At 43.5% G+C, this 25,271-nt stretch overlaps 1 protein-coding gene across 6 annotated transcripts; it reads right to left on the reverse strand.

Moving 5' to 3' along the window:
* Positions 1–486: 486 nt before the first annotated feature.
* On the reverse strand, positions 487–24,650 carry map6a (microtubule-associated protein 6a). 6 transcript variants are annotated; one of them, XM_061247388.1, is made up of 6 exons: positions 23,483–24,650; positions 11,192–11,390; positions 8,812–8,862; positions 7,104–7,312; positions 2,692–2,796; positions 487–1,053 (listed from the first exon to the last, which is right to left on the reverse strand). In XM_061247388.1, exons 1-6 carry the CDS (start codon positions 24,253–24,255, stop codon positions 915–917), a joined length of 1,476 nt encoding a protein of 491 aa, XP_061103372.1. In that variant the 5' UTR covers positions 24,256–24,650; the 3' UTR covers positions 487–914. The 6 variants fall into 6 exon arrangements, with proteins under 6 accessions (XP_061103372.1, XP_061103373.1, XP_061103375.1 ...); XM_061247389.1 differs by lacking the exon at positions 8,812–8,862; XM_061247391.1 differs by lacking the exon at positions 2,692–2,796 and having other exon boundaries at positions 7,141–7,312.
* Between the last annotated feature and the right edge of the window lie 621 nt (positions 24,651–25,271).

The following is a 25,271-nucleotide window of genomic DNA, read 5'->3' on the forward strand; positions in this document are numbered from 1 at the left end:
ACAAGATTGGAGAGAGAGGTTTCAAGCAAATGCCACAAATAATAACTTAATCTAAATGTTCAGGTATGCAGAAACACCATTAACCATTAACACCATTTTTAAGTGGACCTTTTAACTTCCCTCATAATCTTGGACAAAGAGTTACTCTCTGTTACGTCATCTTTTAGTATATAATGGTTACAAACAAATATCCTTGAAAAAAAGAAGGGGAAATGCCCCCTAGTGACGACTCATGAGCAGTGACAGCTGAACTGTATCAGGCTACCTCCCTCCACGCACGGCACAAACACACACACACCATTTACTCACACACTCATACTCCCCAATTAGGCTTACATCCTACATGTCTTTGGACTGTAGGAGGAAACCGGAGTACCCGGAGGAAATCCATGCACGTGAAAACTACAGGAAATAACACAGAATCCCGTGACACAGCCATTCTCGTTTCTAGAACATTCAACAAAGAAAAAAGATCAACTATCAAAATTATTTACAACTGATTTATTTGCATTTGATGTCATCACTGTACAGTACCAGTTATCTTAAAGAAGCACTTTATGGTGTAGCAATTCTACAGTACATAATTAACAGTAAAATGCACATGGCTAGACTTTTAACTTTAATTTTTTTAAATCAGCGTTTGGATCATAATTTAAACATAGCACCTTTTTTTTGTAATGGATCAAACCTGTGGCCAAGGCGGAAGGTTCTGGAACCCCCCGATGCTGCTCATTACATGCGTGCATGTCCTCCGGTTCCTCTATCAACCCACAGCTCGTTCACAGTTTTCAGAATTAAATTAGATTTCAAGACTAACTCAGGAGTATATCGTACATATATACAGTCCTCTTCTGTCCTTCTGGAGAACGGGGTTGGGGCCGGGGGTTATGCCGTGCCTGTGGTGAACGTCCGCTCTACTTCACATCGGGCGCGAAACGCACTACGGTCCCCCCCCTCCGTGGTTCTGGTCTTTCCGCCAATAATGGTTCTGGTTCTCCTCCAACGGCACCCTGGGAATGATCACTGGGTCCGCAAAGCTCGACTTTTGGGGCTCTGGAAAGCAGCACAGAGTTAAACACAGAAAGAGACAAGAAAGGCTAATGAAACACGGTCTTTTTTTTTTACGGCACAGTGTGACGAATCCTGATGAACGGCCTGTGACCGGGTGGAGCTGGGAGACTGAGGCTGCGTTCGAAACCGCACACTTGTCACACTACTCGACTGAAATTTAGTAAAAGTAGTACGCTAGTATGTGGTTTTGAGCACTGCCTGAATGTCCAAAACTACACAGTATGGGACATAATAGCAGTCCTTCCACTTCCTGTTCAGGGCCCTGCATACTTTTAAGGGGGCATATGCTTAAAACATAATGGGCACCTGTGTTAAGTTTAACATATCGCCGCAGGCAGAATAGCCGACATTTTCTGTATCAGGGCAGGGAGCATGTGTTTCAGCATGTGCTCGTGTCACTTCCTGTGTACATAGTTTACCTCACAGGAAGCAGGTACAAGTGTCACAGTACCTCTTGGCAAATTATTCAGCAAATACTTTTTTGAGCACACTGGTACAGATAAGTTGGTCCAGTTGCTCAAAATCTAAACATCAGTAGATGGCGAAAAGGCTTTTAATTTGCAGAAATAAAACCATTACTATTTCAATTTGTGATCTCAAAAGACAAGAATTGAATTTAAGATCGAAAGAAGCTGAAATGAGGAGAGGCAAACTGTAGCTGTGTCACAGGGCATTCATGAAACATCACCAGTACATTGAAGGGAAATATAATCTGAATGGGATAAGTGGGTCTTGATACCAGATTGAATAATGCATAGTTTTCACACAAACACAAGATTTGAGGTATGTGATCAGTACACAAATCCCAACATTCTAAACTATTTATTAAATATGATACAACTACTATTCAGATTATATTTAACCACATTCAAACAAGATATGGACAATAAAAAACGGGCATGTTGAGATCATTTAAACATGAAAGAAATGAATAATTTCAGAAATATAAATCTGATATTGAAATTGTTTTCATTTTCCGGATTTAGTCAGTGATCGTTAAGAAGAGGCTTAACATTTAAAGTTCAGACACACAATTAATGTGTGGACCAATTTGTCTTCTTCAAGCAATATTTTTATGAGTCATTTGACATTAAATGCTCGCTTTGCATTGGTTTAGCTATATACTTACAATATTACAGGAATACAAAGGGACGCGCAATCTACTTATCTACATATACTAAGACAGTTTGCGCTTGGCTTTCCCTTGACCTAGTTTTCTCATACGCAAGAACAGCATTTTACAGAAATAGCAGGGGATTTTCCGATAGTACCGTTAACAGTTAAAGACAGTTATCATGCCTCCTCAGAGAGAGGGGGGTAGGGGGAGGGGGGAAAAAATAAAATAAAAAAATAAAAATAAAAACAGCCACAAGCATCCACAGACTACAGTCAACCCGTCAAGGCTCCATATGGAAGAGAAATAGGCTCCAGCAAGGATATGACATCACTGCTGGACTACGAAGATTGAGCCTGCTTCCTGTTATATAAATGTGAAATAAAAAACTAAAGCAAACGACTTCATATCGAAAATCGAGTGACAGTAAAAGTACTCTTGTTTTTACTTGATCTTAATGCACATTTCAAATTCACACATGAATGTTTTAGATTAATTTGATTTACCTTGCATTGGATAGCGAACATCGCCACAGGTGTTGCTTTAGCGTCTGAACCCAAACAATATCTTGGATTGGCTGCGAGAGCTGTAGGTAGTGTTTTAGCACAACCCTTCAAATGAATCAAAATGTTACTAATTAAATAAAGTTCAATTTCTCACGGTACTGTTCTAAAAATAGATATGACACCACCAAATAGCCAATCAGCATCGTCTGACACAACAATTTACACACTTTACACTTTCACTGAAAAGTTACATTTGCAGTTATTGATGGCAACATTATAAATGACTCGTTAAAGTAACACAGCATATATTTATTATTTTATTGTAATATTCTCCACTGAGCTCTTAAATTTGTCTAAATTTGTCATACTATCAAATATCATTGGCCAAATTTTGACATTCACTGAAACATTCAATATCTCCAATTTGATCTGTTCTGTGTCCTCGTCAATTTATATTATTTCCTGTTTTGTTCCCCAAAAACTGAGATACTGGTGGTGGAATTGTGAGATTTAATTCTGGAATATAGTCCTACACATCCTTTCACATGCATATTACATGTACCCTGAAATATATTTGACATGAAGCCAAATATATACATTTCCCAGCACTCAATTAGTTCCAATATGCAGGCATTTTAAGGATGCTAGAATTTATGCCAGAATGTGTTAGTATTTCTGAAAATGTTTGCATATAATTGAATTTATTATCTGAATATACCAAATATACAAGTTATACTGCTTTTGTTTGCGCAGTTCTCTTCCATGTGGATATAACCATACCACCTTCTTCACTAAAGCACGACTGGGAGATAGAACAAACTTTTCTTGCAAAATCCCCATCTTTAATAAAAAGAATCCACACACTCTTTTTTTTAACCGCTTTTTGCATTTATTAATAATTTCAATATTGTAGCAAGCAGAGAACACAATCACGTCACACACGTTTGCAGTACATGTCTCCTTTGTTATACTTTCTCCTTTATCTTTTGTTCCCTTCTTTTTCCTTTTCCAAATCCTTCTGAAAGAGCAGCGACGGAGAGAGAGATAGATAGAGAGATAGTGAGAGGAAGAGAGATATAGCACCAAGTTCGGTGTGCTCAGCACGCTAATATGATCGCCCTGGCGACGCACAACAAGCCCAAGGCTGCAAAATGGTAATGAGGTGGCCCTCACCCTCCCGGCACACAAAATGGCCGCCCTCGAGCCACATCCTCAGGGTCACGAGGAGGCGCACAAACACACGCACGGCACGACAGACGATGAGGCTAAAGACTCCCACACGCGAGATGGAGAGACAGACTACCACCACGACAGATGACACCAGAGACAGGGAGAGATGGGGCCAATGGAAACCTGGGGGGGATTTTGCACAAAATGGACGCTCGCCTATAGGGGCCTTTCACACCAACAGAGCCCATGACGCTCAAGTCAACTGAGATCGTTTACACTGTCACCAGCACCTTTCTCCTCTCCCACAACTCCATGCACTATCAGCAGCTTGTATAAAGGCTGACTGACTGGCTTTCTCAAGTTGGGCGGCCATGTTTACACAGCACAGCTGACCCTACTGCCCTCCATAGATTTCACATACGTTTAAATCAACACATTGATTGCTACACAGCAACATAGTAGGCATACAGACCTCAGAGCACCCAAAGACCATAAAGCCAGCAGTTCCTATGGTCTGACAAAGCTCCGACTATTATTTTACTCAAGGAAGATCTTTTTTTTTCTGCTGTGCATAACCACCTGCAGTATCTACAGTGAAGCGCTTGGCTCAATATCCAGTTAGCCCAGGAGAATCACAATTTGGTCAAATGTGTTTGTGTTTTTGTTTGCTTAAAAAAAAAAAATCCTCTTCCAATCTCACTCTCACACTACACATGCAGTTCCCAGCTATGAGCTATGGCCCAAACAATGGGGAGAGCAAGACAGAGAGATAGAGATAGAGAGAGAGAGAGAGGGAGAGAGAGAGAGAGAGAGAGAAATATGAGAATAATGCCATGCAGCATAAAGCATCTTCATAAACACATAAACAAATAAGGCATTCCATACTGGCAGCATTCAACTTACCACATCAGCATGGGGGCGCTCAGGTATATTAAAATAAGTTAAAATAAAATTCACAAAAGCCATTAGATATGTTAGTATTGCACCTTCAAATCAAATAGAAGAAAACAAAACACACAAATAATACATGAATGAAAAAATAATCAACTGTGGCCCCTCAGAGCTAATCTGGAGACTTCAGAGTCTTCATTGTGCCTGTGTGTGTGCGTGTGTGTGAGTGTGTGTGTGTGTGTGTGTGCGTGTGAGTGAGTGTGTGTATGTGTGTGTGTGTGCGTGCGTGAGTGTGTGTGTACAGGTGTGAGTGTGTGTGTGTGTGTGTGTGTGTGCGTGGATGTGTGTGTACGTGTGTGTGTTTTTGGAGGGCGTCCCCAGTCTGGAGACTTCAGTGTGTTCATTGTGTATGTGTGTGTGTATACGTGTATGTGTGTTCATTGTGTGTGTGCGTATGTGTATACATGTGTGTGTGTGTGTGTGTGTGTCTGTGTGGGTGTGTATATACATATGTGTGTTTTTTGGAGGGGGTCCCCATCTGTTATTCCCTGGGGGCCCCGGGGCCAGCCCCCGTAAATCTGGTTTGTGAGAACAGACCGTGACGGAGTGGGAGGTAGGGGGGGAGGGGCCGGAACACTGCAGGGTGTGACCATTCAGCATATGGCACATGCTACTGGCCCCTCCCCTCAGCCTAGACTCAGTCTGCAGCCAATCAGCTCGTCTCCTACTCTGCAATTCACCTGTCTGTGAAATGCCACGCTTAATCGCGCCAGTGCAAAAACGGCCTTGTTGTTCTTTATTTGTTTTCTAATGTATAACTTCCCTTGAAAAATCTATACACAGCATTTTTCAATGTGCTTAACCTACGCCTGTTCTGATGGGCCAGCATTTTCAGTAGCTCTCACTAATCAAAGGTGTACACATTCAGAAAGGTCTAATCGTGTTACAGTAACCGAGTTGGTTCCCTGGCAACCAAACCCATGAAAGCTGATATCCTCTATTAGTCTGGATCAGCATGTGACCTTTGGAGCAATTCAATACAGCGAGGTCCAAAATACAGAGGTAAGCGTCAGAGGCCATTTAGGGATTACTGGCGTCTGAAGTACTTTCAATCCCAGGAACCAAAGGTTTGAATCAAACGCAACAGTACATTGCACAGGAGGAAGAACTGTACAGAGAATGCATATATAGAGGATAAATATATTGAAGACCAAGAAAGCAGCAGAGGCCTGCCGGAATACAGTACCATTTTCACTCTGTCCCCAGTTCAGTGTCTCCAGGTTGAAGAGGGCACAGATAAGAAGCACTGCAGGTAACTCAACTGACCTGAGATCAGTACATTCTCAAATACTCTCACATTTATCAAAGCTTTTCCAAAAAAAAAAAAAAAAAAAAAAAAAAAAATTAAAAGTAGGAGCATCTTAAAAAACCTTGCATAAATTTTAGACAGGATTTCAATCCCGCTGCTTTGTTCCTGACATTGCCCTCCTGAGTTTAGGAGGTTAAACTGCGCTAGATGAATCCCCAAGAAATGGAGAAAAAAAACCTTGATAAATGCAAACAAAGCAATCTGAGCAGGTGCCGCAGGCCAGCCAATCAGATTTGCTTATCGGGAGGTCCATGCAACATCCAAGTCTCATAGCAGAGTGTCCATTGGCTAGCGAGTGGGGCGGTAGCCATGGAGACCGTGGAATGAGCGGCGGAGGAGGAGGAGGAGGAGGAGGAAGAAGCGGATGCGATGGCGGATGAATACGCCCCCCCTCCCCCCCCCTTCGTGCTGGGCGAACTGATGCAACGTGCGACAGTGAAGTGATGTGTCAAGTCAAAAAATCCCCCATCTGACATTTATCATTTTACACTCTGATTACAGAGACCCAGGACCGGGAGAGAGACGGGGAGAGGGGGGGGGGAGGGAAAGAGAGAGAGAGAGAGGAAAGTAGGGAGAGAGGGAGGTTGAGGGAGATGGAGCGAGAGATAGAGGAAAGAAGGGAGAAAGGGGACGAAAGATGAGAGGAGATAAAGCGGAGGGAAGAGTGAGAGGGAGAGGGGAAGGAAGTAGAGAGGGAGGCAGATAAGAAAGAGAGAGGGGGAGAGGGGAAGGAAGAGAGAAAATAGAACGGGGAGAGAGAGGGCAAGGTAGCGAGTGAGAGATAAAAAAAGATAGAGAAAGGGGGGGGAGAAAGGGGAGAATAGAGAGGGAAGAAAGGAGTCAGAAAGGGAGAGAGATGGAAAGAGGCAGGGGAGAGAGATAGAGGGACAAGAACAAGGGGATGAGAACCCTCTAATTAATTTTGCAGCCTTTGTGTTTTCGTTTTTTCCCAGAAGAAGAATAGAAGTGCAATGGTTTTTACTCTTTTGCCTCAGCCAGTTTGTTGTTCATCTCTTTACTTTTCTCCTTGGCACCCTCCTCTGGTCTGGGCTCGGGCTGGTTTTCCGAGGCCTTCTTCTTGGCGCCGCGCACCGACATGGGCTGCTTCTCTTTGGCCTTCTTCGCTGCTTTTCCCGCCGATGACGTTGCCGTCTTTTTGGGCTTGGAGCGCGAGGTGCTCGGCTTTTCCACCTGAGGAAGGACAACAGGCCCCCGCGTCAATCTCTGCCCAAGAATCTTTTTAATCTTTCCCTTAAGCCTTTAAATGGTAGGGGGTTTTTTTTTAATGTTTTTTTTATTTTTTTCATTCCAAGTCAGTGTTCTAGAACTCCGTTGCTTCCAATCACCAGTAGTGATTGTCACATGTTCACTTAAGAACATTCTAATCACGTATTTGTGATGTCACACCTTAAAGGGTTAATATTCAATTTCATCAAGCTAAAAGAGCATTGTGAGGTTTCGCTGTGTACCCAGAATCCTCAGCACCAAGAATGCTCATCACACTGCACAGCTGCCAATCAACTACAGTAGAAACGAGGAGGAAAGCAATGTCATCGGTACAAGTGCTAAGGAATTGCTTCATTGCAGTCGTGGAGCACAGATGGAAAACATAAAATGTGCACACTGCGGAACAAACAAACAAAAGAGCATTAAAGGAGAACTCCAGTGAAACAGGAATATGGCAGCAACCCAGCTGATTCTCAGCCCGTACAGTATGTAGAGACTACACAGCCTTGGCAGAAGGAACATTTGGCTTTCAGAAGTGTGCAGAGAGGTCTAGTGGTCTCCTTATGCAATTGGTGATCAAGCTGCTACCTACTTTTTACAACATAAAATCCTTACTAATGAAAAATACTGAAAACATTTTGAAATAAAATATATTAATGAATAATATATTCATTAATATATGAAATATATGAAATATATTAATGATTAATTAAATAAAATATATTAATATCCAATGCAACACTCCACAATATAGACATTGAAAATATACAAAAACAGTATATGCTGCTTTCACATATTACAACAAACTGCTCTCAGAAGTCAATATAATGTTGTATATAAGCATACAATACACTGCAGTATATTGTTATAAATACATTGATAGATTTTGACTGGAGTTTTCCTTAATCATCAAATGTCTTCCCGTGCATGTCAATGAAAAACCATGATCAATGAATATGTTAGCGATCTCCATGACAATGGTTCCCATATTGAATTATCTGGTGGGGTCAGTATGGCAATCAGCAATTAGAGATCAGTCATTTAAATGCGCTGGTTGATTACTGTTTTGGCATACCTTGATTACTCCTTCTTTAATTAGATTCCTTAAATAATTAAGCGGCAGTTTCCATCTGCGGTTCTGCACAGCATGCTGTTCTCAACAACACGCTACAGGAACCAGAAACGCAGAGCTTCCTGTGATCACTGCGGCTGTGTTCGAAATCGCATATTTATTATATTTACCAAATATAATAGAAATTAATACTCAGCAATAATCAGCAATCAACCTGATTAGCCATACAGTTACACAAGTCATTAAAATAAACGATCTGCAGCCCTGATGGTTGAAAATTTCATTTGATGACCTTGTGGTGAGATAACCTGGTTGTGACGGTCCAGGTGAGTGAGCACAGTGAACTAAACCAGGTTAATCTCCATGCCATTTGAGTAAGAGGGTAACACACCTGACAGAACAGTGGATCTATAACAGAGCTGCTGTCAGTCTCAGCAAAGCCCTACAGAGAGATGAGAGAGGGAGGGGGGGCTGGATGAACACACACACAACATGCACAACCAACACAGAACACACTTTCTCCTGGATCTCCCAGAGCAGTTCTGACACCTCCAAGAGCTTCCAAGACCAGCAGTGTGGATAGACACTTAACGCTTTGAATAGCAGGTTTTTTGGAGTGTTCACTCATTCTAAGTCAGTGTTCTGGAACTTTCAATTACCAGGCGTGGTTGTTACATCAGCATTAGAATGCTCAGTGAAGAAAATTCAAATTAGATACATATTTGTGACCTCACACCTTAGACTATTGAACCATTGTCACTGATTGGCTGAGACTCTGCTCACCTGGTGTCCCAGGTCTAAACCCTGATTGGAGGATATGTACTGCTGGCCTTGTGGGCCAGATGTGAGTGTCCTGCTCTTAGGCATCAGGCGGACAGAGACTGTTGAGTAGTGGTAAAGACAAGAGGTTCCAACCAAATGTAATATTAAATGTAATCTTTGTAAGAGTAATCAGGTTATGTACATATGCCCAGCGTCTGGACACACTATGTCACTGTACAAGTTGCTCTGGACTTACTTAAAACCCAGACAGTTTTTATTTGCCATAAAGGATATTTCAGATTTATACAGACGTTTCTGATCACCTGCTAGCTTTAAAATGGAGGACAGAGGGTAAACTCACTGATTGCCCCAATACCCTCCATTTTAAAGCTTCATTAGCAGGTCAACGGAAAAGTCTGTATGAATCTAAAATATCCTTTTTTTGCACTCAAAAATATGTCTTGGACAGTCTTGGACTGTCTGGGCCAGTCAAATACATACAACAAAAACATACAGTAAATAACATCAAAAGGCCCAGGAGGTAAACCGTCCCTTGCTTCCAGATGTACACCTCACTCACAGCCTGGTTGAAACAGCTGGATGTGTGTCAGTGAGATGTGTACCACAGCGTTGGCCCACGTTGGGACTTCAGTCCTCAGGGCACCCTCATCTCGCGCTCCTGCCAACAATCCCACAAACCCCTCTCCAGCCCGTATGTCAGGCTTAGCTCTAATCTGAGAACAAGGCAACCTTTACGGGCTACATGGGAAGAGACAACGCGGCTACAGACCAACGGCCATTACATGAAAACCAGAGAGAACAAACACGCTGCTGCTTGTGTAACTCATGTAGATACTCTTATGTGAGTGCTGTCCAACCCTGTTCCTGGAGATCTACCATCCTGTAGGTTTTCACTCCAACCCTAACAAAGCTCACCTCATTCAACAGCTTGAGCAGGGCTGTCCAACCCTATTCCTGGAGTTGGAGTGAAAAAAAATTCCAGGAACAGGGTTGGGCAGCCCTGACTAATGTCCTCTTGCATTGTCAGTAACTGTGGATGAGACGGATTGCTGAGTGAATGCAATGAGGTAAAGTCATGAGACACTGGAAGGCTTCGAAATGAGCCTTGTTCACAGTACTGCCCTTTCTTAGTAAGATGACAACATTTTCAAAAGAAACATCAACTTTCACCAATATTCAGAACAGTTGACTCTAAGCTTCAGTCACCAGCATGATTCATCGAAAATAGTCAGGGGACCTGCAGGAGAATTTTCAAAGTTGACCAGCATCTAAATATTCCCAAAGCCATAACAGTATTTCAGATAGGTATTTCAGCTGAGTCTGGTGCCAACTGGCCTGGTCCTACCCTTCCTGACTCCTGAATATGGAAGCACTAAAGGCTGGTAGGCAATGGGACTCATCAAAGTGTTCCTGTCCTCACAGCACCGGAAGTATTTGAGATAGATCTGTGAGCTGGTCTAGTGCCTACTGGCCTGGTACTACCCATCTAGGTTCCCGGATAAGGAAGCGTTAAAACGGCTGGCAGGCAATGGGGGTCCATGGAGGACATGAGGCTGGAGGGAGAGGGTGAGGGTGAGGGTGAGGGAGAGGCTGAGGGAGAGGGAGAGGGTGAGGGAGAGGGTGAGGGTGAGGGAGAGGGAGAGGGTGAGGATGAGGGTGAGGGAGAGGGTGGAGGGAGAGGGAGAGGGAGAGGGTGGAGGGAGAGGGTGAGGGTAAGGGTGAGGGAGAGGGTGAGGGAGAAGGTGAGGGTGAGGGTGAGGGTGAGGGTGAGGGTGGAGGGAGAGGGTGAGGGAGAGGGAGAGGGTGGAGGGAGAGGGTGAGGGTGAGGGAGAGGGTGGGGGAGAGGGTGAAGGTGAGGGTGAGGGAGAGGGTGGGGGAGAGGGTGAAGGTGAGGGTGAGGGAGAGGGTGGGGGAGAGGGTGAGGGAGAGGGTGAGGGAGAGGGAGAGGGGGGCGTATTTAGGGCGCCGCTCGGTTGCGGATCTCCTACTTTGCTGGGCTCGCTGTATAGGCTCCTTATCCTGCGGCGCTCCAGGGTGCGGAGGCCGGCCTCCTGCTTGGCCTGCTCCCCCCTGTAGGTGGCGCTGTAGCTGGTCTCCAGAGAGGGCCTCTCGTCCGGGGGCAGGTACTGGGACTTGGCCCGGATGGCCTTCACGGGCTTCACATCAGTGTAGGCTTTGAATTCGTTCCTGGGAACCGGGGAAGAGAACAGGGGCAGAGAACGGGAAGAGGGGAACAGGGGAAGAGGGGCAGAGAACAGGGGAAGAGGGGAACAGGGGAAGAGGGGCAGAGAACAGGGGAAGAGGGGCAGAGATGGCATTATCTGAAACCTGCGAGTCCAAGCGCGTTCTCAATACAGATGTGTTAAAAACAGACCTGGGACAAATACGTAATTGTCTTGGATTCAAACACTTTTCTGTGCTCGATTGATATTGCCTGGTGCAACTGAGCCTAAGAGGGCCAGAAGGTGGGGTTTGTACCTTTTGAGAGTATTTCATAGGTTACAATACACCAGACAAGCTCAGTAAAGCAAAGAAAAGTATTTGAATCAAAAACAATTACATATTTGACCCAGGTCTAGTTAAAAACAACACATAACGTGGCACACAACTCCATGCCTAGTTAACAACAACACATTTTGCGTAAAAGTCTCCCTTTTGTTTGTAACAAGGGGCCAGTTTCATGGGCCTAGGTTGAGCTTGGTCCTGGAATAAATTCAGTTTTGTATGAATGATCTGAATTTAGTCTAGGACTAGGCTGTGAAACTGGCCCAAAATGTGTTGAAAGTAACACAAAAGTAGTAACTTTTAATCGGATATTAACACATCCTTTTTGAGAGTGCAGTTCAAGTTCAAGTAGTTGATTAGCCATTGATGTATATAAATACATGGCAACTCTTGAAGTCACAAGCCTCTCTTCCTTCAAGGACATTTAAAACGCATGGACGACAGAGACAACATTCGTACATGATAAATAAAGTGCAGCCGTAGTTAATAAAGTGCTGCGGTGTCACACGCATAAGGAATATGAGAGTCCTTGCAGGAGGTCACTGCACACACACACACACACACACACACACACACACACACACACCCCTGTCCTACTGAATGAGTCACCAGTGTGACCTTCATGGCATGTGTTCCTGTGAAAGCACTGAGAGGTCATGTAGAGTATGTGTGTGGACATCTATTTCTGAACATAAAAATGTGCAAACTAACGCAAAATGTTCCCTCAATGTTTCTGCCATGTAGTGGAAATATTATAACATTGATGTAACATTCCAGTGACGTAACACTGTGAGGATTTTTTGTGTAAGCCGGGCAAATGCTTTACATTTCTGTTGCATGAAAACCGGACTTCAGTAGAACTGGTCTTCGTATTGATTTCTGTTCTGTGGTTAACATGAAGACCCATATATACAGCAAATGCGACCTTGGACGAATGTGTGTGTGTGTATGTGTGTCTGTGTGTGCATGTGTGTCTGTGTGTGTGTGTGTGTGTCTGTCTGTGTGTTTGTTTGGGTGTTCATGGCTTCACATTTTGCAAATTTTCTGGGTGACTATTTAGCAAATTACAGGACCAAATTGCAACATAATAAAAAATAGATAAAAGCTCACTGGCATTCTTTCTGCTTATGTCATCATTTTGTAATATTGTATTGAGTACAATTGTATTGCTACTACATAAATCACCTGCATTTTCTGATGCGCTGGTATATATTGTATTTTTTTTGTCTATGCAGGGTGCATTCATGCAGTATGGACCATGCTTCACTGCTTGGAAAATGGATGACTGCTTAGATTTGAGGTAGGAAAGGAGCATGGTAGATTAGCTATATTTTTTCCCTCAACAGCACTCTAGGGGCAGGCGGTTGTGTCAAAAGGGTAATCTTGCATTTAATCTAATTTGCTAATCAATCAGATAAAATTTTTTTTTTTTTTTTTTTTTTTTTTTTTTTTTTTAAGACAGCCTCCTCACATACAGAAAAGGAAAGTCAGGCTCCCAGCAGAGTGGGTGTTGAGGTTAGTGCGATTGTCTCTCGTGCAGGAGACCAGGGTTCAAGGCCCTCCTGTTCCCATTTTTTTCCGTTTGTTTAGCCCATTCAAAAATGATGCAATAACAAATTATATTTTTCAACTCAGTCCAGGGGATTTGGGCCTTAACAGAAACAGGTCCATTTAGGGCAGGACGGAGTTCGCTTCGGTCGTAAAATCAAGCGAAAAACAGCTGTCTGCCCCCAGGGCGCTACTGAGGGCAAAAAACCGCATGGAGCACAGAGGTACAGCAGAGAGGCCTACCTTCCAGTAAGCCCCACCCACTTCCAGCAAAGTCTGTATATTAAGCCCCTCCCCCCACCCACGCAGGCTCGTACTGACCTCGCAGTCGCCTAGCAGCAGACATTCCTGTTCCATCTCAGCCCCACCCCACCCCACAAATTACCAAAAACGAGACTGCAGGAAAAAAAAAAAGATTATCCACTTTGGGCTTCTTTATCAGCTCTGTCAGTGATGCCAGCAACGACAGTAAATTGATTAGGTAACACTATTACCGTGATGACCGTATCCAAGCCACTACAGAACCATTACCACAATTAGTCTGATGGTCAAGGCCACGTAAAAACTTCAAATCAATTACCCGCCCAAGTGGAAACCTTTACTGTCGATCGATACTCGGGAAATTCAACCAGCAGCCTGTAAAATTAGATCATGTATCGCCTTTCTTTTATAAAAAAGGAGTGATCTCTCTTCTTCTTGCTTCTAATGATATTCAAATGATATCTGTCATTCCCTGGAACTCCTGGAACAAAACAACACTTCTGCTGAAACACATACATCCAGTGTTCCTAATGCACTGACAGGGATCCGACAGGGAACAAATATGCAAATGAATATTATGCTAAATAATATCCTTTCTCCATCTGATAAACTGTATAATTATGCCCTGTTCCATGATATTATTCATGCAGCAGAGTACAGGAGATCTCCCAGAGCCAGCATGATTGATGGAGACAGCAGTGTAAGAGAGCTGAGGTCTGGACCCGTGCAGAATCAGGAGCGAGGTAACACGCAACACATTTTTAATGCCGAAGCAAAAACCCGAAAGAACAAAACACACCCAGGGAGAAGAGACCAGGGGTGCTGGAGGAACTGGAGAAAGAGCAACACAGCGGAACACGGGGGGGGGGGGGGCGGAAAGTCGGCACAGGAAGCACAAGACAAAGACTAAGCACAAAACAAGGGAACTGAGGAACACACACTATGTACTATACATGGGGGAGCACCTGATATCAATGTCAAACGAGCAGCTGGGAGGACAATAATCCATAATAATCAAACAATGAACTCCAACACAGCGAGCTCATTCCAATCGCTTATTTTTCATAAATTAAGATGGGGGAAGTCGAGAGAACCTGAATTCGACAAATGGACTGTTTCAGACGTCAAACGTCAGTTTGAAGCCACGTCAGTTGCAGATGGAGAGAAGCGGATCCACAGGTTGATCATTTATATGTCACGCTTTCTGAGAAAATACTTCCGCAAGGGCCGCGCTGATGTCTTCTTGCTCAAAGGAAAGATTGAGAACTTCTACGTCTAGCTCCTAGAAGGAACATTTAAGGGGCTCCAATGACCTTAAGATGGCGGACCTCAGTCGATCTCCGGGTCAGGAGCAAGGAATGGAAAAAAAGTGGAGAAAATAAGGGATTGGAATGAGCCCACGAACACAGGGAAAAAGGGCTGATGAGCTCAGCAGCAGCGAGGGGATCCTTACACAGACTCCACAGAAAATACAAATGAATCTGAAACGGCAATATGGGCAAAATAAAAATGTTTTTGCTTAACCCTGACCCACACAACTCATAAGCATTACCAATGCAAAATGGCATTGCATTACATCACAATGTTTGTAAATCACATGAACACTTCATGTCCTAACCCAAACGCCTACACCAGATGGTCATTTTTTATCTCAGAAGGATTTGTGTTAACCCCTAAAGTATCGCCCCTTTTCTTGACACAAGCTTAAAAATGACACACCCAAAATATAATAGTTACTATTCATGAACCCTTTTGACTAGAGGGGTAATGTTGGTCTTTTCTGAAAGGTAAACCTTTGGGGTTTACCAAATATAACTGAACTATAGTATCAATGTTGATTCACAGTTTTGCTCTCAACACTTGCAATCCTACCCACCATTATACTCAATGTCATGTGAATTGGCATGTGCGCTAATGCCTTGTTTACCAAATCTCGGGTTTCTTTAGAATCATTAGCAATGCTCTGCTAAGCACTGGCTCTAACAACAGAAATGTTCTGAGGCTGAATAAACTGACAACAGAAATGTATTACACTTCAAAAAAGTTGGTTGTAAGTCTTTTAGTCTTATAATGAGACTTAAAATAAACAAAATCTTGTTTTGAAAAAATGGCTTGTTTTAGGTAACTTTTCACTTGAAAAGTAAAATCGAATGATTGGCAAATCTGGAAATCAGCAAAACATTGCAATACGTAAAAAGGGTAATAATATATTTTATATTTTATATTGCATTTAATTTCCCTTAGGGTCTGTACCGTGTACCATCACAAAAGAACACTGCCTTTAGCTGTAGTGCAGAGAACGCTGAACACACGTGGTCTTCCTTGGCTGGGCAGAAGAGAGTTTATACTGCTGACAGCCATTATAGTATGCAACTAAAGCTCACCTGTCTGTGTGAAGCAGCAAGGTCAGCTCGCACAGTAATCAAACGCTCAGCGGGAAGCACCAGAACAGCATTCTAGTGGGAGTTAAACAGGTCTACACAAGGCTGTCAAACTCTGACTCGTATCCCCCAGTAGTACTGCAGCAACAGGGCACTGATGGCCCAGCCAGCCGTTGGCATATCACACCGCTTCCCTGGGTTATGACAGATCTGTCTGTGCAATTAAATAGCCACTGTGCCTGAACAGCCTTAAAGGAATACACCAACAAGGTAGAGGATTGGAACTATAGCACACATGTATCTATCTCTACTGTCTACTGTCTGTTCTGGCTCCACGGTGGTGGAACGAACTCCCCGTTGAGGTCAGAACTGCAGAATCTCTCCCCACCTTCAGGCGCAAGCTGAAGACACACCTCTCCAAGCAGCACCTCTCCCCATCCCTCCCTACCTCCCTGTGAACCTTAAATGTTGTCTCTGTGACTTGCTTTGCGTATCGGTATTTTTAGTTGGCTAGGTAAGCAGTGTTTGGATAGTTAACTTTGCTCACTTTTGCTCTGTTGTTTGTTTGTTTCTTTGTTCAAAAAAAATAATAAAATAAAATAAAAATTGGCCCTCGTCCTTATCTTTGTTGTACAGCAGTTGAAATTGTACTTCAGCGAACTTATCCCTGGTTATGGGTATGCACTTTGTTGTACGTCGCTCTGGATAAGAGCGTCTGCCAAATGCCAATAATGTAATGTAATGTAATGTACCTTTGGAAGGTGCGCGGATCACTGCGGTCAATCGGAGACGGAAGACGGAAGAGGATAAATGTGTGTTCAGCAGTTATAGTTCCAACCGTCTAACTTCCTCTCCTTTAAAAAAAAAAAGAAATTACCTGCACGTGTATTTTAAATACACATGGAACCTTGTGTAATTAAGACAGCTTCGGAGTTGCTGTAAGGTGTATTTCTTCACTTTCAAGGAAGTAGGCTACTAACTCCTATAGGCTTCAAGTCTTTATCCTAAGCTAACACGTTATCATTAGCTGACTTTAGAAACACAAACAAACACACACTCCACACACACACACACCCCACACACACATGCACACCCACACACACAATCACAGACACACGCACACACAAACAAACAAACACACACCCCACACAGACATACACACACCCACACACAAGCAAACACACACCAACATAGACACACACACACACACACACACACACACACACATACACACAGCCTCTCAAACCACTACGGAATGATTGGTCATGAAGGCATTGTTGCGCAAGAGAGGACAACTAAATACACGGACAAAATATGACACCACATCACCATCTCGTTAAGCAGCTCACCGTGGCTAATCTCTCATCTGTATCATTGCATAACTGAGCTGAATGCAGCGGTAGGCTTGGGGTCAAAACATTGAGATGGCAAGGGCACTAAATCAAGAGGGCCTCTAAGTGTGCTCCTGAAGCAGTGCTGTCTCAGAACCAGGAAGTGAATAGCCATGAAAAGGCCTTCCAGGTATCACGCAACGGTGAGCACGGGAAAAGCATGGTAACCAAAAAGTACTATAAAAATTAAACATGCCGGAATAGCAACAAATAAACAAACATTTGCAGAAAGATACAATGCTTGTTTTTTTATGGGTAGTACCCTGACCAGACATCAACTTTTCCCAGACCTTTCTTCATTTTGGGACCGTAAATATATATATATTTACATTTATATTTATACGAACAAATAGCCTAGTATTATGTTCATAACACCTGCCTGTCCCTGTCCTCTTGATCTGAAGTCCAATGTATGGTCATTCTCCGGTACTGTATAGGTGAATGTCTTTATTTTCAGATTTTTTTTTTTTTTTTTTTGCTCAGATCATTGAGAGGAAATATACTCCTGTATTTTGGGGATCAGAGTCACTTTGCTATATCAACAACGTACTCTGAAGCACACACACACACACACACACACACACTAAGAGGCCTGATACTGTGCTGTCAAACAGCATTAGTGCACAGAGGAGCCAGGGACTACCATTGGCCCTGCTATAATGCTGAGTAGGGTATGCCTTTGCAGAAAAAGCATTAAGGGATCCTGAACACTTCAGTGGCTTCAATGCAAGTTATCAGTGAACAATGAAGTATTTTTAAGTTCAAATGTCATGTCAATCAGAAAAACCTTATGAGCTGGGGTATTTCTTGGAGAATTACATAACAGAGCCAGATAGTAACTATACTGACACACATGAACCAGGAAAATAACCTCACCCTGTCACACTGTATGTAAAGTAGCATGTCATTCTAAAGTAACGTGGCATTTCTTGTTGTGTGAAAATATCACAAAAGCCTTCGAGGGTCTACGAACCATGCATGATCATGGTGGGCCTATCTCAAAATGGCAAGGAACACATTTTCAAATGGCAAGTTAAAAAATGTTTAAAGTCATTTCAAATACAGTCCTGCTAAACATGTTCTCAAAAACTGAAATACCTTTTTAGACGCCTTTCAATTTTTAAAAATAAATACTGCACGTATGCAAACACATTTAGAATACATTACAGATGCATCTCGATTAACTAATCATTAGCATGGTACTGCTTTCTCGAGGTGGAAAGGGATTTCAACAGAAAAGGATCTCCGTTTCATCCATCCATCCATCCAATATCTTGCCAGCTTATTCCTGGTCAGGATCTCAGGGGGTACTGGAGTCTATCCCAGCATGCACCTTCATTTCAGCCTAAGGCAAGTTGAGGAAGCAAGAGAAACAGGATTGTTTGGACCCATGAGCAGAGAAACATGTTAACTGCAAAAGCCAGAACCAGGGCACTGCTTCCCCACCACAAACCTGAAGACTTCTACACATACTGAGGGGCTATACACGTTTTGATAGGACGGTCTCTGTATCCAGAAATCTGTTCACCTCTGGCTTATGTGATGCAGGGCTGCGGGTGGCCATGGTGGAGAACAGGCAACCGTAACCGAAAGAAGAGTTGGCTTGCAGCCATTTATAAAGGAAAGTAACAGGAAAACCAACAAAACCTTCAAACACAAAAATGGAGAACAAAAATATGCCATGAGGGAAAGGCAACCAAAGAGTCTGCAATAGAAAAATATACAAACCCAAAACCCAAAACCCCAAAAACCCACAACCCACAACCCACAACCCACAACCAGTCTTTCCCCCCTCTAGCCAGGTCCAAAACCACCCTTTTCTCTCAGGACTGAAAACCAGGTCTCTTATGTAGCCCAATGATTTGGTAATGGGCCACAGCTCAGTGATTACAATTAATCACAGCAGTGGCCATACTTGTATGGGACAGCTTGTGGACAGCACTGGAATTTATCTTACTGGCTCCACACTTATTATGGAACTGCCACGACAATCCTGGAACCTCCTAAACTCCTGAAACTTGAACTGAAACTGAAAAATTTTCGGAACATTTACTACAACGCGAAGACTGCTTTTATAAACGAGTGCGACGGGTGCCATTGAATATACCCGATTTATTCACCGTGTGTCATTTTCTCAAGTCAATGACCAAGAACTCCAGGAACAAAGGACTGGTAATATCACCCATAAAACTAGGTGTGTGCAGCAGAGCTCGTTCTAGGCCAGTCTGGTTTTCATTTGCGGGAAGACGACCCCCCTGGCGACAGTGCAATATGAAGCCTTTCCCATTAGAGCAGTGCTTCGCTATTCCCCACAGAAAAATAAAGCTACATTACTGATGAATCTACCGTCTTCCTTCAGAGCACACACACACAGGCAAGCAACAGGCCGGCTCCCATTAATCTTATTAATAACTCGATCATACGTAAACCAGAATGCGGAATCGTCTGGCCAGCAGCCATACATTTGTCTCCATATACCACTCGCCATATATAACCCTGATTATGCTACCTTTCAGAAACCATACAGGTCTTCAGTCACACGTTACTTAAAGCACGAAGCTCGCAGTCTCCCTCTTGCTCCATCTGTGACACGTAACATTATGTTGCCGGTTGATGTAGTGGCTACTACTCGCAGTCGTGACACTGATCACATGACGTCCGCTGAGCCTGTCCTTTTGCTATGTACTTTTCAAAGTCACTCTAGATAAGATAACCTAAATGGAAATGTAATAAAGCAGGAAACAGCAAAAGCCATCAGCAAGAGGGCCCAAAAGTAATATATTTATAGTGGAAAATTCTAAATCGACTTAAATATACCGTGTGATAGATATGTTAAATATTATATGTTGTCTATTTAAATATATGTAAATGCATTTCATAAACATGCAAATGCAGCCAATTTATTTTTGAATATTTAAATATAGTTTCACAATATAATTCAAATATATGTTAAAATGCATGTCCCAATTCCCAGAAATCATTTTCCCTGAAGCTTTGCACTCCGTGTTTACCAGGCACACCAGCCAGGCCAATAAAAAGCCCTTATTGGACTGAACCAAAAACAGACCAGAATCATAGCACAATGCACCAGCCATGATGCTGCCTCCTCCTTTTCCTCTTTCCAGAATTAAACCGCGCTTTAACGCGTAACCGCGGAGACAAAGCGCCGAGGCACTGGGCCCGCGACAGCCGTTCCCCGGAGTGACGGCGCCAGTCAGTGAATAAATGGCGCGGAGAGTCAATTCCAGTCGCCTCGCAGACAATCGAGCAGCGGAGAGTACAATGGCGTGGGCTGGACAAAGAGAGGTGGTGACTGACAGCCGCGAACAGCTCGTGAAGGCTGAAATGCTATTGGTAAGAATAAAAGAGGTTTGAGGACAGTGTGGACCTAATGAATCAACCTGAATGTGAATGAGGAGGGGAAAAAAAAAAAAAAATCCAAGATGGCTACTTTGGCTTCACGTTCTTCACTCCCTCCCCATGCAAACATCATCTGCAGCCCTAAAGCATTCTGCCATGTCACATACCCAAAAGCACAGTTTACTAACCTAAGCAATGTTCAGCTGTTTAATAGAGCCATTCCACTTCTGAGTGTCTTGTAGCAGCATAGAAATAGGTCCAGTGTGAAATCAACTCTTACAGGGTACATATGCTCCCTGCCATGTGTACTCTACTATAGATGAAATAAGACATTTTACTGTGCGGGGCATCCTCATTGTGAATGAAAGAGCAGAATTAAAATGAAACAATACACGTAGTTTTACACTCAGAGAAGACAAGCGCCACTTGGGATAATGGGCTCTCTGATCGTTATTCTTCAGTTCTGACACAGTCGGCAGTGTTATTTTGAAGGCTGTGATTCATAGGGGGGAGTTTCAAAGCAACATTGAGGGGCAGGTATAACACGCACAGTGCCTTTGGGGGTTGACTTTTTACGGGCTTTGAGGACAGTTACGGAGATCAACAGGACACACAAACACTCTCAACCCTGTCCTAATTTAGTGGGGATTACTCACGGCTGTGTCCCAGATGGGACCTGGGCAGGAGCTGCCCGGGGTACGTTTTTTAAACATCACTGGAATCGGGATTAAAAGCCCATGAAATCCCCAATCCTCCCTCCGCACAGGCAGGGGGCCGCATGCGGGACTCCGCCCCTTCCTCGTTTTGGGCTGGGCCCCTCCCGCGGAGCTGGCCCCGCCCTGTCTGCACGTCCCCGGGAGACATCGGAAGAGCGTTGCCAGGTCAACCCGCAGCTGACCTGCTCTGCCTTCTCACCGCACAAATCAGGCTGCCGGGCCCATGTGTGGAACCGTGACAGCACTGCTGATTTTCATTCACGACTGTGCCTCATCTGCATACCCCCCCACCCCCCCCCCCGATACACTAAAAACTGCACTGCTGTTTCTTAAGGGACTGCCACCAACAACTGCCAGACATGTTGATCCAACTTTGAATTTTGTGAATATTCAGTACAAAAAAGTGACTTCAGCTTGAATGTATGAATTTGCCTTTTGTTTTATGATGTTTAATCGTGTTGGCTATAGTGCAACAATGGTAATTCTGAATAAGGAATTAAATGCATTGAACTGAAATTAAAGTTAAGGTATCACCCTGACAGTTCATATTTGCTCAAAATATTCAATGTTTGAGATGGTCCACAATAGGAACCAGGAACAAATAGTATCTTATTTGTTCAATAGGGACAGATAAGATACCCAGCTTTCACGAAACATTCTTACAATGTTGCTTCCATGTCGTGGCAATGTTATAACATTCAGAAAACATTCCGGCAATGTTATATGAGCATGTTGTGTTTGTCAGGTTAGACCAGTCTGTTAATGCAAATATTGAATCATACAATCAGGTGGCAGCAACTAAAGGCATAAAAGCATGCAGACATGGTCAAGAGGTTCAGCTGTTTTTCAGACCAAATGGTAAAATGAGGAAGAAATGTGATTTTTGACCATGGAATTATTGTTGGTGCCAGACAGGGTGGTTTGAGTATCTCAGAAACTGCTGATCTCCTAGGATTTTCACACACAGCAGTCAACAGTCTGGAGTTTGCAGAGAATGGTGCAAAAACCAAAAAACATCCAGCGAGCAGCATTTCTGTGGGCAAAACACCTCGTTAATGAGCGAGGTCAGAGGAGAAGGGCCAGACTGGTCAAAGCTGACAGGAAGGTGACACAAATAACCACACATTACAACAGTGGTACGCAGTATCTCTGAACACACAATGCATCAGACCTCTTAAGTGGGTAGGCTACAGCAGCAGAAGACCAATAAATCCAAAATATACATCTCAGAAATACCTAATAAAGTACTCACTGAGTGTAAACATAAATAAAAAAAAGCACTGTAAAAGATCTACAGTACAAATAAAGGTTTTTTTGGCATAATTGGAATGGCATTTTGGAAAATGCCACTGTGAAAAGGACTTCTCCTTATTCTTTGCTATAATAAGAGTCTGAATACCTTACAAAATTTGTGGGTTGCATTTATTCATCAGTGAAATCATGAAAATAAAGTATTTTAATGTCCTTATTCAAAATGTCCTTTGTTGTAGGCCTCAACCTTAACACCATTATAATTACTTACCAGGCAAAACAAACTGAAACATTACATTTACATTTCACATCAAATGTAAAGTGTCAATCAATAGTAATAGACCTTAAAACCCCTGGCCCAGGCCTGGAAGAAGGTCAAATACATTTTAGGGTTATTCTTTATTGATTTGCCATATTCTGGTCCTAGAACAGGCTAGGGGGACTCTTATCGTGAATTGATTGCTCTGTCTTTGACCTTCACATATAGGACTACTAAAGATGGACTCCCAACAGATCAGACAGGAGGCTGATGAAGATTAGTGCTGTCAAGTTAACTCTAACTTAACTCATGTGCATTTAACTTGATATGCCCTGAGATGGCAATTTAAATCCTAAATTAACTTTTAGGGCGTAACATTTGAAAACAAACGTAGTTTTGAATTTCGAAGTCATACATTAAATATTGATAGTTTCAAACGAATTGTTCCAGCCAGTCCAGTGCAATAATATTAACCAGAAAAACAAAACTGTAAACTCTAAACCTTCCGCGAAGGGCACAGTATGCATGCGTAGCTAACTTCCGATCACACCAATGCAAGTTGCGGAATAAAACAGATTGGAGCAACTAAGAAGGAAACGGGCTTTACCTGTACGAGCTCCCAGCGCCAACTTCCTGCTTGATCTGCCGGTTCACCGCGTCCACTGCGGCCCTCCCTTTGCCCTCTACGGGGATGTCTGGCTGCTGCCCTTCCGTTTTGGCTCCCGTAGCAATGCCAACTACCTTCTCCTCTGCACTTTTCTTTGCTTGCCTCTTTTTCCTCTCTCCGCTCAGAAGCTCCTTCTCTTGCACTTTGTCTGCAATTTCGCTTTTCTCCACATCGCTGTCGACTTCCGCGGGCGCCTGGGCATGCTTGGCTCTCTGTGCAGCCCGGTCGTCGGGGGCAGAAATCACGGGGCTCGGCTTGGGAATCCAAGGATGGTCTCCCCGTCTCGGAATAGGCCATGGCTTGAAATCCTTCTGATACTGCGTCTCGTTGTTAAACGGCGTCTCGGAAACTTGATATTCGTTCTTGGGTTTGCAACTAGGCTCAGGACGTACTTTCCAGTGTTTGAAATCCTGGCGCATAACCGATGAGCCGGAGCTCTCGTCGGGCGCAGCGCTACCCGTCGCGGGAGGTGCCTTGGCTACTACCTCCTGTTCGCTATGGGACGGCAGCGTTTCTATGGCGACTGCGCTGGCCCGCGCCTGGGGATGCGGCTGCGGCTGCGGCTGCTTTTGTTGATGGTGCAAAGTGAGATGCTGCATTTCGGACACATCGGAATACTTGGTGAACACCAAAGGCACCGCAATGTCAGCTTTGTCAAGCTGGTTCCAAAAGCGGGCCATGCAGCAAGCCCGGGAGATGCACGGCCACGCCATGTTTATGGTGATTAACGAAACCAGCAAAAAATAAGAAGCCTGTATAATTCAGTGTCCGTAAATTTATCAAATCCTCTCACCTATCACACCTCTCCCAAACCGTCCACCAACGGGTTAAATAAGATGTCCGCGGTGCCGTATCTCGAAATCAAGTTTATTTTATAATGTCCCAGAACGACAGACTACGGTTCCATGGCGGATCAAATGAGCTAGAAACAAAAACGGAAATATTTCCCCAGATTGTTGAATTTCGGGTTCTTCAAATGCGCTCAGATCTCAGCCTCAGTTCGCTTTCGGATGCGCTCGGTCTTGCACATTGCGCTGCGAGTGGAAAAAAGAAATAATGCTGCAAGAAAAGGACCCCGCCCGCTTCGTTCCAGCATCCCCAGGAGAAGATGCTTGGCATCTGAACAGTGAAAGATCACCTGGCTCTTTCATCGTCACGCAGCCTGCAGTGGGAGGAGGCGCGCGCACGCTCCACCACTCGCTGCTCGGCAACCGCGCTAACGTGACACACGTCAAATCGCGTGTTTTATTTAAAAGCGCACCAGCGTTAATATAAGGTTAATATCCTGAACATACCAAAATATGAATATCTTCATGTTTATATATGAACTAGCATACTACAATGCCAATAATACTGTGCACTCTTCATGCCAGTTCGTGCACAATGCTCATTTGCACAACACTAACTATTAATAGGCCTATGAATATTAATATTATTATTATAAAGGTAGACAAATAAAAATAGACCAACGGCTGAGTTTAAATTAATTTCCTGCCTTGCAAAATGGCAACAAGTTTTTATTTTATTTTTTAAAGATTTTTTTATAAATTCAGATAATTTTCTGAATTGCATGAACCGATAAGAAATAGTCCTTACATTTGGTGTGGTGCCGTCCCCTGCTTCACGATAACCCTCTCTGCAATTCCACTAAGAATTCATGCAGTCATATAAGTCAAATCAAAGATTTCCATTACAGTTTGTATAAATGTTTTTATTTAGAGCTGGTATG

The sequence above is a fragment of the Conger conger genome, chromosome 7, assembly GCF_963514075.1.
Source record: "Conger conger chromosome 7, fConCon1.1, whole genome shotgun sequence".
Classification (NCBI taxonomy): domain Eukaryota; kingdom Metazoa; phylum Chordata; class Actinopteri; order Anguilliformes; family Congridae; genus Conger; species Conger conger.